General features: G+C 41.2%; 1 protein-coding gene across 1 annotated transcript in view; it reads right to left on the bottom strand.

Moving 5' to 3' along the window:
- The window catches only part of DDX60 (DExD/H-box helicase 60), a 114,780-nt gene that overhangs the window by 41,411 nt on the left and 58,511 nt on the right, over positions 1-14,858 (bottom strand). The window contains exons 24-30 of the mRNA XM_048508734.1: positions 12,156-12,320; positions 10,201-10,345; positions 7,803-7,955; positions 6,229-6,333; positions 5,661-5,861; positions 2,695-2,799; positions 2,452-2,593 (exon numbers count right to left, since the gene is read on the bottom strand). Of these exons, the coding sequence (XP_048364691.1) occupies positions 2,452-2,593; positions 2,695-2,799; positions 5,661-5,861; positions 6,229-6,333; positions 7,803-7,955; positions 10,201-10,345; positions 12,156-12,320 (1,016 nt within the window). The remainder of the gene's footprint in view (positions 1-2,451; positions 2,594-2,694; positions 2,800-5,660; positions 5,862-6,228; positions 6,334-7,802; positions 7,956-10,200; positions 10,346-12,155; positions 12,321-14,858) is intronic.

Genomic DNA, 14,858 nt, shown 5'->3' with positions numbered 1-14,858 from the left:
GTTTCATAAACAATCAGCTACATCACCTGGGTGCCATTCTTTTACTTTTAATTTACATTAAGTCTGGTTGTTGCTTGAAGTGGAATATTGTCAAGCTTTCTCCTTTCTCATCGTAGTCTATGGGGGAAACAATCTGGACTCAAATACTGCTGCCCTTGAAAGTGTGGCTGTGTTGACATTGCATGCAGAAACTGATGCACAGAACCCCAACATACATTCTTCCTCTTGTGCGGAAAGTAAAGCTCACTAGTAGAAGGCAGTATCCCCAGAGAATAGCAGGTTTATATCCTCAATCGCTTATCCCAAATTTATTGTTTTATGGAAATTGTGTTGTAGTAAAGCCCCTGGGGGCTGTCTGAGTCAGAAACAGAATGTACCAAAATAAATTCATATAAACCCCAATAATGAGGGAGCCACAACTGTCCACAGCCCCAACAAACAGCCCCAATAGAAGGGGGAAAATAAGATGAACAGGCTCCTGCTACTACCATTCACACCATCTAGGATTTAAGCAGCCATCTAGAGGGGCAGAGATGACTTGCACTAGTCTCACACAGAGCTATGGTCATCCCTTTCTTGGCCCTGGGAGACTGGTAGGGAGGTTCTTGGGTTTCATCTGGACTTTTGACCAAGGACATGGAAGGGAGTCTCCAAGGCAGGAATCAAGAGCAGTATCAAAGCAACTGGAAGAAATAATACAGGGGCCACAATGAGAGAAAAATATTTTAAAAATGAGAAAATAGATCATAGCTATTGATTTTGAAGAGTGAGTCCTGTCTCCTTAATTGCCAAAGTAGGTTAGATGGAAAAACATGAACTGTTTCTTGATCACAATCCCAGACCTTATAAACCTAAGCCCCGTGTGTGTGGGGTGGGGGAGTGGGGGGGGGGGTGGGGGTTGGTCCTGGGTCTTGTAATCATCCATCAGATTAAATTATTTTATTTACTATTTTCCAGGTTTCAGGAACCTAGTTTTCTTTGCCAATATTTGTTTATGGCAAGAGCTAACCATTGTCTGATATTGTGCTGATATCCTGGATAACTTAAAAACAGTGACTGAATATTTGCTTAGAGATATGTTAGACTCAGAATACAAGTTTCTGCCCTTAGACTTAACTCAGGATGAAAATTAGTTTCTTCTCCATTGTTGTGTTAGACATGGTTTTAGCATTTCTTAGGTTTTCTTAATATTTTCCCTTTTTTGTCACAAATACTGATCATTGTTTATCATCTGAAATGATCTTAGCAATTGAGGAATTATTTGCTTGTAGGACGAGCTTCCTTCAAAGGGTACCTTTGTATTTTAAGAAATTTCAGCAACTATTTCCTCTGAGTCTGATCAAGCTGCTTCTTCTTCTTGACCTTTTATCATCTCTTCTCTGAATATGAAAATGAAGGGGGGGGTATTTGTATTTTCTGGGTCAGCCTAAGGCTCTAGATGACTGTAAAGATGCTGCAGCACTGTCCTACCCTAGCAAGGTGGCCCAGAAAGATACATTATTGTTTTAAATAACACTGACAGCATCAGAAGAACTACATGGATCCCTCCCTTCTGCATGTCACTTCAGCATAGGGCATCAATTTAGGTGACCAGAATAGATTCATTAATGAAACAAAATTAAAAGCTTTCATATTGGTCATTTAAATTAATCCACTTTATCCAGGAAATCCTTATGGTCATAGAATAGCCTGAAAATGGAGATGAATCACCTGGGTGATTTGTTTGTTGAAGACTTGAGGGATTTAGGAAAATGCTAATAGAGAGCCATGTATTGATAACAGTACAGGCTGTATGCAAACCTGCCCTGATACAGTGACAGCAATGATTTTTGAAGGTTCCACCCAGAATTGCATTTCTCACAAATTCTTGAAGTATATGAAGTTTAACATTCACTGATCTTGTGATGAAAAAAAGAGAAAGTAGATGCCTGAGAGCAAGTATCTTGTATCTTCAGAAAACAGCAGATTGGGACATTTTTCTGAATCCCTGAGTGATAATTAATGTGTCAACTTCTTTTGTGAATATGGTCAACAGTGCAGCCAGGTAAACTGTTTGAAAAATCTATTTGTCTGTCGTTCTCCATACTGAACCAAGGTACTCTCCCATAATACTTTAGATTGGGATTATGTCTGAAAGGGCTTCCAACTGGTCCAAGAAGTGGCAAATGAGGCCTTTGAGATTAATTGGCTCTGGATTGAAATCTTGGATGTTTCAGGATTACTGACTTTAACTTTGTTCCATAAAATTCAGTACTGAGAACTGAATCAGCCTCTATATTTTTAATCACCTCTATTCTGAGGTCTGTTTTTCAGCAAAATTAGAATATAAAAGAAACCAGCAACTGGCTTACAGCATAAATTTACCATATGAATATGGTATATTCCATCTGTTTATTTCATAAACACCTAAATACGGTTTATGTAGTGTTTGTTGGATGAATTATGCCTTACCTTTAGTAACTGGCTGGCATAATTTGTGGAGTAAGCCTTTAGTGAGAAAGTCAACCAGGACAAAATTTGAAGGTTCATGATAGTGAAGATGACTGACAAGTCCAGCATACCCTAAAGGCATACCTTCTTGATCCAAATATCCCTGAGCAAGAAAATATTTGGTTTTAGCATTTTGTAAAGTCCTATGGTCCTGTAAAGTAACTGTCTGCAAAGACAAAGGTTGATCTTAATATTCAAAATTACCTCCTTGAGAAGAAATTGGAAGGAAAAGATAAAATATATTTTCAATATGTCCTTGTTTCTTTGCTGACTGAATGATAACAGTGAGTGGTTCAACACTGACAATACCTAGATTTTGAAAAATAAAAAAAAATTAATCCACCTTTTAAAACTTTTCTGCCCAGCTTTGACAGTAGCCTTCCCCAATTCAGAGTTAAGACTCCTGTCCTCATGGGAGATACCCCAAACTCTTCCCCAATTAGGTTACCTGGTACATACTACATGCTTCAATACAGATCAGGTTTTACATAATCTATTCTTTCTTAGGCCAAATGGGTTGGGAAATACCTGGATATTTGAAAGGTAGAACATGAATGGGATTTGTGCTGAAAAGGGAATTTAATGGAGTATACTATCATAAAGTCCACCTTCTAAAGTTGCCATTTTCCACAGGGTTAACTGGTTTCTGTTGCCAAGAGAGCAGTCATAATTCCAGGAGATCCCCACCCACCACCTGGAGGGTCAACAAATATCCAAAGAACCATGTTGAGGCAATAAGGGGTAAGCACGATATATAATGTAATAAGAAATTGAAATAAAGTTCCTTGGATCCTCACAAAAAATTTGATTAGTATTTTTCACAACACATAGAAACAGAATGCATGACTGTAAATCAATAACTTTGTTAATGCACAGTAGCAGTTGCACAAAGATAAACAAAACACTACTCTTCGCAAACATATAATCATTCCAATAGTTCTGTTAGATCACAGAAACAGATTGCAAAAATGAACACAAACATATTTCACAATTCAAGCTCATCAGGTTGCTTCTGTTGCATGTCAGTAGCAAATTAAAAAACAAAACCTAAGAAGATAGTTTACAATACAAATTCAACTGGTGATTCTCTATTGTAATTAGCATTACAGGCCAAAGATTGTATATCTCAGTTCTGATCCAACAGAGTTATTACAAATATAATCCACTACTACAATATAATCCAGATAAAACTCTGGATAATTTCATGAAACACTGAAAGGGCATTCCTTGACCTGGTTTTTGATATCCTGCGGCAAGGCAGACAAGCACAGTCAGGCATGGAGGCTACCATATTGGAGGCTACCACCTCTAGTCCAACACATGTTTTTCAGGATTAATCTCAGACTTAGTCAGTTTTAGTTCTTCTGCCTGTAGGAGGCGCAATGGATCAGACTCCCTTGGAAACTGACTATGAATGGTTAAAACTTCTGCCATAAATAATATTGATAATGGCCCATCATTGCAAGGTAATGTGCCACCCTAAGTATCATTGCCCTTGCTGAATAAATGTGCTGCCCCAGGGCATCCCACTTCCTCCCATCTTTTTCAAGCGGGGCAATAACAAACCCTGGTTTGGACTTGGCAAGTATCACCTTAACAACCAAGGAATCAGGCAAGAGATGGTGAGTCATCAGCATACTGTTTAGACAAGGTTTCAATCTACCTGGTAAACACTGCCCCAGAGGCTGGCTTTTCCCAGATCGCTGCAGCAATGTGAGTGATCCCATTGACTGTCAGAAGCTTCACCTATGGTTTTGACTTCTTCCACTATGTCAAGGATGGAATAAGTGTCTTTGGGGATCTTGTGGATGAACTCTAGGTTAAGTGCTTTGGCCATTCAGACAAGTTGATCTACATACTGTTTGCGGATCTCTGCTGAAGCTGGACAGTGTTTAGTGCTTCCCTGGGAGGTATTGCAACCTGTGTTAGTGGTTGCCATCAAAGTCATTATCTAAGCCCCCTTCAGACTCCAACTCATAAGGGATCGATGGTTCAGATCTCAAGGACAAAAGGCTGGATTGGGCCCAATTGTGTGTCAAGTTCTGAACTAACTGCATTCGCTGATAGAAGAGGGTCAGTGCTTGTGTCATTGGCCACACTGTGTCAACATATGGCACAATGTATTGCCAGACTCCAGGGGGCTGAGGTCATACTTTCCTCCTTTGAGGAGAGATGTTGTAAGTATCCAAGGAAAAGAGACAGGGGTGTTGCCATTCCTTGCCCAGAGCAAAGAGGTCCAGTGTACCAATGAGGCTGGGGAGACATGGGATCACTTCCCAGGGGAGTACACTCTCTCAGTCCGTGTCTGGTGGTCCCTTTCTGGTGAAGGTAACCACAGGCAAGACATAGGGTCGATTCCCTGCCCGATTGTTGTCTTCCTACAACAATGGAGCTTTCTCGCTTTGATGGTTCAAGGGAATTATTATACTCCCAAGAGAGCAAGCCCCTTTTGGAGGTGAGCATTGTCCTGCAAGTAAGGGTGATGTGCTCCAAGATGCAGACTTGTTTAGGTTCCAGATCTTTGCATGTGCCTTTTTTGGAGGCACCACTTCCTGCCCCAGAAAGTCAACAACAATGGAGATGGAAGGCTCAGTGTTCCCTGATGGGCCTGCTCCCAAAGTCTTGGGTTGAAGTCCCTTAGCACACAGAGTAACAGAGTAATTGATTTCCTGTCATGCATTATATTTCTGGGCTGAGAAAAAAAATACCATTCAATTTTTTTGTGAGCATCCAAAGAACTTTATTTCAGTTTATTATTACATTATATATTGTGCTTATCCCTTATTGCCTCAACACAGCTCTTTGAAGTATTGGTTTGATATTGCATCCATGTTGCCATTTCATTTATTTTACCATTTGGAGGTTGGCAACTCTACATACACCCTTGGTTCTCACATGCGTATCAGCCCCAGTCTCACTCTGTGTGTTCACCTCCTTTTGAATCTATTGCCTGGAATTGCTGGTGGAATATGCACCTAGCTTAATCCCATCCCCAACAACTCCCCTATTTAGAAAATTATAGGTAATACTTTGCCTTGTCTCTTTCTTCTGCTTACTTCTGGGTCCTTTTGCCTCTCTGTTGTATTAATTGTTTGTATTCATCTTAGGTCCTAACAGTGTCAGGTGAAAGACAGGGTAAAAGACAGGCAAGCAAGAATCTACTTATATACCTTTGCTTTGGCATCTGCTTTATCTTCAGCTTTTGCAGTCAGTAGCATGAGTCTCAGTACCAGAGTGATGCTCAAAGGGAACTGGCCTCTAAGTTCAGGCACATTGGATTTCATCAGTTTTTGAACCTTGGGCAAAGGGATGCCATAAAAAAACACATTTCCTATCAAATCTTGTCCTCGTCTTCCAGCACGTCCAGACATCTTGAAAAACACACATTTGGTTATAAACATCATGTTACTGAGCTATCTATAGATATAAAGATATGTAAATTAATAATTTCTATTTTGCATTTCTTTTCCTCCATTTTTCATAAGAAACAAACATATTTTAGAGGAAGAGTTTGGATTTATACCCCACATTCCTCAACCTTAATGGACGTCAAAGCAACTTTCCCTTGTTAGGTAGGTGGGGCTGAGAGAGTTCAGAGAGAACTGTGAGTAGGCCAAAGTGATCTAGCAGGGTTCATTTGTAGGAGTGGGGAAACAAACCCAGTTCTCCAAATTAGAGTCTATCCGCTCTTAACCACTACCACGCCCTTAGCTACTATGCCACAGTTATCTGTCATACCTGCCTGAAGTTCAAAGCATCTAGATAGACAGAATCTTGCAAGAAAACAACTGATTTACATGGCATATTGATGCCTAATGCCAATGTTGAAGTTGCTGTAACAACCTAAAAAAACAACAGCAAGAAAACCATTGTCATTTTAAAATTAAAATATTTAACTTTCATCTTGGCTCAAGGCAGCTTGCAGTAATTACACGTTAACACCACAATACATGAAACATTACATGTTAACACCACAATAACAAATCTCCAATACCTCCCACCCTATCAATTTTTTTGCCTGTTCTAGCCCATCAAAAGCACTGGCAAGCAAATAGACCTTACAGCATTTTCTAATAAGACAAAGGGTTGCCATATCCAAGTTGGGAAATTCTTGAATATTTGAATGTGGAGCCTGAAGAGCATGAGGTTTCGGGAGGGGAGGGATCTTAGCAGGGTATAATGTTACACAGACTATGCTCCAAAATAGCTGTTTTCTCTAGGGAAATTGATCTCTGCTGTATGGAAATCAATTGTAATTCCAAGAGATCTTCAGACCCTATCTGGAAGTTGGCAAGCCTAAGCAGGGGAGTTCCCTTCATTTCCTCATATCATATTTTGGGAACCATCATGGAAAAAACTCAGGCTCTGATTGATACCAGGTTGGCCTGTCTGAGTGCAGGAGCAGACTGCAGGTGGCGGCTTGTTGACCACAACTGATGAAGGAGGAGGCAGCCCTTCAAACATATGGATCCTAAGCTATGAAGGGCTTCAATTTAACTTTTTGTTTCCAAGATCAAGGTAGCTATTTCAAAGTAGGCAAGAAATATGTTCCTATCAGCTGGGCCTTGATAGTGATTGGGAAGTCACATTGTGGGCTAGATGCAGTTTCCAGGTTGCCTTCAAGAACAGTCCAAAATACAGCATTTTACAGTAGCCTAAATACAAGTTTACAGAAGCATGGACTGGCATGTCCAGATCAGATGATTCTAAGAAAGGAGAGAGTTGGTGAGCCAGATGCAGGTGATGAAAGGCTCTCCTGGTCACTGTGCCAACCTGCTTTTCAAACAGCAAAGCTAGGTTTTGTTTGTTCTTATTAAGCAGATCTTATTGAAACAGATTTCTTTGATAAACTAGGTCAATCAAGAAGTAAATATGTTGTCAGCTTTTAGCAGCAATTTGTTGGGTGGCTTGCAGGGAAAATCCCAGCACTGAGCGGGAAAGGGGAAGAACAAATGTTGAGTGTTAAAGAAATTAAGCACAGGGAATAATGAAAATTTTAAAAATATTTTTTAAAGAGCTTTGCTGAAAACAGTTTTTAAAGTTCACATCTCTAATGATGCCCTTTAGTTTTAATTTTATTTCATTTAGTTTCAAGCAGGGCAAAACAGTTTTAAAAACTTACCTACATTTATATCGACACTACAAGTGTGTAGATCATTCTTATTTTATACATAAAATCTGATACTTCTACTATATTAGGTATGCTGTTTTATCCTGAAATTATTTCTTTTATCCTGAAATTATTTATCTGGGTTACATAAAGCTTCATTGAAAATGTGCTTTTTAAGTTTGAATGAGGACAATTTACTAACCCGAATATATCCCATTCTGAATAACATCTCCACAAATTGCTTTTGTTTGGATGACATAGCAGAATGATGGTATCCAATTCCTCTCTTTGCCAACATCGCTTGGTATCCACCACTGCTCTCTCTTCGTAATCGAAAAAGTAACTTTCTGAAAATCTAAAAAGGATCAAAAGTGAAATTAAAATCTCAATCTTTTAACTTGTTTCAATAGTAATCTTTAGGTTTGCTGCATGTATGCTAGTTTTTCTTTTTTAACTTTAGGAAAAGTGGAAACCTCAGCCTCCTCTCTACAAAGTAGATGGACACAAACAGTTGATGTGTCTTTTCACGAAGGGTAAGGAAGAGAATGGAAGACATGAGGGCAGCATCGGTCTCTTTGGTAGTGTCCCAAATGACAGCACATCCATTCCCATCTTACACAGCATTCCAACAAGTTTTTGTCTCTTTCCCTAAAAGTGGCAGGCAACAGGAACACAGTAAAAATGAAACTTACCTACAGATGTGGGATACAGAGAGACAACACCTCAGTTGTGATTTTAAAAAAGTGTTAGGTTAATTTACTTAATATTTAGCAGAGTAGCGGAATAAGAGACCATGAGACAGTTGCTGTTTTTAATATAAATGAGATTTCTTACTAATAAGAAGGGTTAACATGGAATAAAATAAAGAATAGCTTTCTATCCTACTACAAACTTGGTTACATTGCTTAGCACCATGTACTCCCACATGGCGCTTATCTAGCAAGGCAGAGATTCATCTCTTGTGGTGATCTCAACAATGTGGCATCTTGCTAGAGAGTGGAGTGCTCTGTGTATGTGAGACAAAGAAACATACTTTACTTTATAACTTCTGTCTACCTAACTTGTCTCACATAGGCAATGCCGGGGTTAACTAGCCAATAGCTTAATCAATGAACTGACCATAAAACTCTGACCTCAGTAGCTAATTAGCATGCACATAGTTAACCCCTTTAAATCTGACAGACACTTGCAAATCCCAACAAAAAGCATATACAATTATTTATTAGATTGATCAAAGGAGTTCTGCAACACCAGCAGGCCAAACCCCATTCCAAACACATTTGCAGTGCAGGCAATTGGTGGTATGCAGAAGAATCAGGCCTCTTCTTCTTTGTACATCTCTGCTTCTGGGGGTTAAATTTATGGCCCCCCAAAAGGCTTATTTTGTTTCCCCACCCCTACACATGAACCCTGTTGGCTGAGTTCTCTCAGAACTCTCTCAACCTCCCCCCCTCCCCCCGCACACACTCAGAAATTCCCCATTGGCTACAATGGAGCCAAGGCACTGCAGAGCAGAGAATCTGGGCAAATTTCTTGGGGTGTCTGTCAGGGACGCATTTTTAAAGCTACTGGCACCAAAATGTCAGGGTCTCATCCAGAGACTGTTCTGATGATACCACCTATGTTTACTGAAGTTTGGTTTGGGGGGGGAAAGTTATGGACCCTCAAAAGGGTAGCCCCATCTCCCATTAGCTCCCATTGGAAACAATGGGGAGTGGGCACCCACTTTGGGGGTCCATAACTTTGCCCCCCCTGAACCAAACTTCAAGCTTGGGTGGCATCATCAGGACAGTCTCTGGATGAGACCCTGAAATTTTGGTGCCAGTAGCTTTAACAATGCCCCTTTGGAAATGCAAAAAACCATCAAAATACAAAAAAATCAGATGGATCCGAATATATCCGAATATATTCGGGCATATCAAATCTGGTATTCGGGCTTATTCAGGCATACAGATACTTTTATGCCTGAATAAGCCCAAATACAAATTTAACCAAATATTTAGGGTACTGACCACCTAGACAAGAGCATGGCTGCCACTTTTAGATTTTGGCTTCATCTCTACTTTAACTCTGAGGACACTAGCCTTACCTACAAATCTTTAGCTGATCTACAAACATTCAAATGGTGGGTTATGGTGGAACCAAAAATACTATCCTTGAGATTTGCATTACAATCATTGGCAACTGTGACTGGGGATGGAATCGGGAGGGCAATCAATCAGATGCAGTGGGGCCAGGCAGAGGGGGGGGGGTGACAAAGGGCAGGAAGTTGACAGAGGAAGATCAGAGCTAGAGAGAGGAAGTGTGAAAGCAAGGAAGAGAACAAACGCAACAGATGAGCCGCCCCAGATGTCCCCGTTGGCGCTACGCCTCTGAGGATCACCCATCAGAAAGGTAAGGAAATACTGGCATCAGAAATCACAGTCAACTCCCTGCATGTGACTTTGGATTTCTTCATTACTACCATAGGAAGGGAATTCCAAATTATGCTACAGTAGCTCTGATAATCCAAAGGTAGTTTAGGAAAGAAACAAAAATTTAAACACAAGACATCACCCAAAGATATAAACCTGAAGATAGAAACACAAAACATTACTTACCATTTCATCCAAAGCTCTTTGGTTTGCATAGGTGCATTCTGGAGGAACTGTAGTTAATTTTGCAAGTCTTTTTTTCAAGGCATCATATTCAGTAAGAATTGCAATAACATTTTCCACTTTAGATAATGTCTGCTTTTTGGGATCACTACAGAAAACATACATTTTATTCTACTTTTTTATTTGAAATATTTTTATATTTGGTTTATGTAGCTCTGTGGCTTGCATAAGTATCAAAACTTATACATAATCCCCTAAGGGATGGAGTGCCTGACAATGAACCCCCAGCTAATGGGCACACAGGACTCACAATGTTAGTCCTGCACACCCATTGGTGGGTGACATTCCATCCCACTAGCCTCTCCATTCCTCTGTTAAGGCACATGTACTATACTCTTTCTCATTGAAAGATGACAGGAGATATGTAAATTATTCTGTGATTTCCTATATCTTCTTTATTCTAGAATGCTCTGCTTGGGTCCTAGTGCTTAACTAGTTCTGTCACCAAGGCGCCAGGGCCCAAGAGAAGCATTCTAGACATAGATGGGTCCCGGAAATGACAGATTAATTTAGAAATTTCCTGTCATCTTTCAGTGAAAAAGAGTATAGCTTCATGCATTTCATGAATAATCAATTGGCAAAACTTAGGGACTCAACCCTGGTTAGAGAAGTAGGCTTACCTTTAGTATTGTGCAGGATTGTCAATATTTTGGATCTCCATTTTATATATGGGTATGAAAGGGAGAGTTCAAACACAACATTTCACTAGTTACCATAGACCACACACAATAATTTAGAAGATGTCTTGCCTGATAATACATTGGTGTAATATAAATAGACAGTAGCTCTTGGCAATAAGGGAGACAAAACTGTCCCTAATATCTAGTTATATACATAAATATCAGAGACTTTAGACCAAATATTCTGTGTATGTTGTGCAAAGCAAAGTCTAGCTTTCATACAGGAAGTTTGAGGATTTTGTTGCTGTTGCTGAGTTTATACCTTTCATTAGTATTGTACACAAAAAGCTCTGTCAATTATGTTTACTACTTTATTATAATGTATAGGCCAGATATAATTTCACACTTGCTATGCATTAACTTGTTTGATTCCTGAAAATCTGTTATCAGAACTTGTTATCAAAATGTGTTAGGTTTTCTCTTACTTGTCCATCATAATTAAAGGCATGCTTCATATATTGGGAGGGAGGAAGAGAACGAAATAGGGCCAGTATGAAACAAAAAGGAAATAGTGTTGGGAGGGGAAGTCAAGGGAAAGTGGGAAACCTTGTAGGACCACCACTTATACATATATCATCTGACCTTCAGTCAGCCCCAAGAGTTTTGTAATGAAGCATCCACATTGGAGATTTCAATGCCAGTTGCCATTTGCCTTGGATTTTTCCTTATTGGTCAACTAGAGGGTTTTGAGAGCTTCTCAAAACTGTCTACCAGCAAACATAATGCCAATATACCTGGAGTCCAAATGGATGCCAGCTCAACAGTACCTGAAATTCCATAAGCTCAACCAGTACTTGAAATAACTTCTCAAAACAGACTCAAGAAATAGTATGAATTTTCCCCAAAATTATGACATAATTCAAGTATGCTTTGTCTGAAATACTGAAATGATATTTAACCATTTTAAGTACACATTCATATAGGCCTACTACCAAAATTTTAGATACGGCAAAAACTGACAGTTGTGCAACTTTGTATCTCATATTGAGGGTGGGAGAGTTAAATTCTGTAGCAACAGAAAAAGCTAAATTTAATTCCCTTTATATTATACATGAAAAAGAGCCAATGGAGACTGATCAAATGATATCCTGAATTTTACGCTTCATGTGTGTATCACCAGATGTATTTAACAAAACAATGATGCCTCAGTAGATAGTATTTGAATGTATGTGTAGTTTTATTTAATGCCTTCCCTCTAATTAGTAAAATAATACTTACAGAGAATCAATTGTCTGTATTTTTTTCTTCATTTTGCTCAGCTTATTTTTTAAATTTTGGACTTCTTTTTCAGTATTTGGATTTTGCATACTGCTTTCTTTTTGCTTTTTTATCACATTTCGGAATATATTACCAGCAGCTTCCTCTACTGAATGAATGTTGAACCTGAAAAGAAATAAAATAAACATTGTGTCCGGGCTCGGCTGCAGCGCCCAGACTTACCCCACTTAGTCCCGCATCAACTGGCACTGCAGGAGATGGGAAGGCTGCAGAGGAGCCTCTTGCAGGGAGGGTGAAGGCCTTAGAGCCCTCAGAAGCCTTGTTCAAAGGGGAAGGCAGGGAAGAGAGGAGGCTTAGGCCCAGCCTGCCCACAGCTGAGGCAGCTGGAGAAGATGGGCTGGAGAAGCAGCTGCTAGGACAAGGAAGAGGAATGAGAGGGCAGGAGGTATGTAAGGAAGTGGGAAAGGGTGAGTCTGGAGCAACAGGGAATGTGGGTGGTGGTGTGAAGAGACAAGGGAAAGGGACAATGGTGGGAAGTGGAAAGGAGGGAAGAGGACCCTGAAGCCCAGACCCCCTTTGAGAACCTAGACCCTGGTTCAAGCTGTTCCCCACCCTGTGCAGTAACAGGGTGGGAGTCGTTCACACAAGCTGGAAACACCTCTTCCTGTGAGGCCACAGGGGAGAGACAAAGCCCTGGAAACTCCTCTCCCTGTGAAGCAACAAGGGAGAGAGAGAGGGAGGATGTGAAAGCTCAAGTCAGACAGGGGAAGGGAGGCAAGGACACCTACTAGGAGGAGGGTGGCGTGGGTGAGGACTGCCCCGTACACCCAGTGCTTTGTGGGCGCGGTGGTTTCTTGGCCCTTGGGCCAATTGGGAAGGTCATTGTCTGGGGAGACCAACCCCCAGGTTAGGGAGGAGGGAAGGATACCCCGCCCAAAGAGCCCGGGCGAGCGGGGGGAGGAACACCACACATTGTATAAGAATGATAGATGTTTAAGAGAAATAAAATATATACATATACATATACAAAATTCAGTCCCAGTTTGGGTTCGGGCCCAGTTCAGGTTTGTGGGGTCAAATCTCCCAAGATCCGAGCCTGCCAGGCTCGGATCCACCTGAAATAACAGCAGCATCTGAGATTCTCGGATGCGTTTTTATTTTTTTGGTGTTTTTTGCGTTTCGGCCTGCAGGGGGCGCATTTTTAGAGGTATCGGCACCAAAATTTCAGGGTATCTTAAGGAGACTCTCCTGATGATACTCCCCAAGTTTGGTGAAGTTTGGTTGAGGGGGGCCAAAGTTATAGACCCGCAAAGTGGGAGCCCCATCCCCCATTGTTTCCAATGGGAGCTAAGCAGATGGGGGCTACTCCTTTTGAGGGTCTATAACCTTGGCCCCCTTCAACCAAACTTCACCAAACTTGGGGTGTGCCATCAGGACAGTATCTCTATGATACCCTTCAGGACACTTTCCTGATCATATCCTCCAAGTTTGGTTGAAGGGGGCCAAAGTTAGGATTAGGATCCGTGAGGATCCATGCTTTTTGACCATGTTTTGGGGGCATTGTTGGGCCATTAAGTGTGGGATGTGTGATTTATTTGTACAGACATGTGTCTAAGGACTTGTGCCATGATGTGGTGGTGATTTTGGGGTGATCAAGTGAAAAAATCATTAGGATCCGTGAGGATCCATGCTTTTCGACCATGTTTTGGGGGCACTGTTGGGCCATGAAGCGTGGGATGTGTGATTGCTTTGTGCAGACATGTGTCTAAGGACTTGTGCCATGATGTGGTGGTGATTTTGGGGTGACCAAGTGAAAAAATGCACCCCCTGAAGGCACCCCCAGAAATTTGCCCAAGATTCTTTGTTCTGCAGTGACTTAGCTGCATTGCAGTCAATGGGGAATTTCTGGTAGAGGGCTGTGAGGTGCACATTTCTGAAGGTACAGTCACTTTCAGGGTATCTTCAAGAGAGTCTCTGGATGACACCATCCAGGTTTGGAGAACTTTGCTTCAGGGGGTTCAATTCTATGGGACCCAAAAAGGGTAGGGCCCATCTCTCACTGCCCCCTGAAGCAAAGTTCCCCAAACCTGGATGGTGTCATCCAGAGACTCTCCTGAAGATACCCTGAAAGTTTTGTGGGTTTACCATGAGAAATGTGCACTCCATAGCCCTCTATCAGAAATTTCCCATTGACAGCAATGCAGCTAAGTCACTGCAGAACAAATAATCTTGGGCAAATTTCTGGGGGTGCCTGCAGGGGGCGCATTTTTAGTTGTCACAGTACCAAAATTTCAGAGTATCATCAGGAAACTGTCCTGATGATACCCCCCAGGTTTGGTGCAGTGTGGTTCAGGGGGACCAAAGTTATGGACTCTCAAAAGGGTAGCCCCCATCTCCTTAGCTCCCATTGGAAAGAATGGGGGATAAGATCACCCCTTTTGGGGGTCCATAACTTTGGCCCCCCTGAACCAAACTGTACCAAACTTGGGAGATATCATCAGGACAGTCTCCTGATGATACTCTGGATTTTGGTGCCGATATGTTTAGAAGTGCGCCCCCTGCAGGCTAAAACATGATAAAACACCCAAAAAATTAAAACGTAATTCGGCTGGTGATTCAGATGGGATTCGGCAGATGGGATTTGGACAGCTCAGATTTGGACCCTGCTCATCCGAATCCGTCTGAATCAATGCAGATTCAGTC

Source organism: Sphaerodactylus townsendi, linkage group LG10 (assembly GCF_021028975.2).
Source record: "Sphaerodactylus townsendi isolate TG3544 linkage group LG10, MPM_Stown_v2.3, whole genome shotgun sequence".
Classification (NCBI taxonomy): domain Eukaryota; kingdom Metazoa; phylum Chordata; class Lepidosauria; order Squamata; family Sphaerodactylidae; genus Sphaerodactylus; species Sphaerodactylus townsendi.
This window is presented reverse-complemented; position numbering and strand designations above follow the sequence as displayed.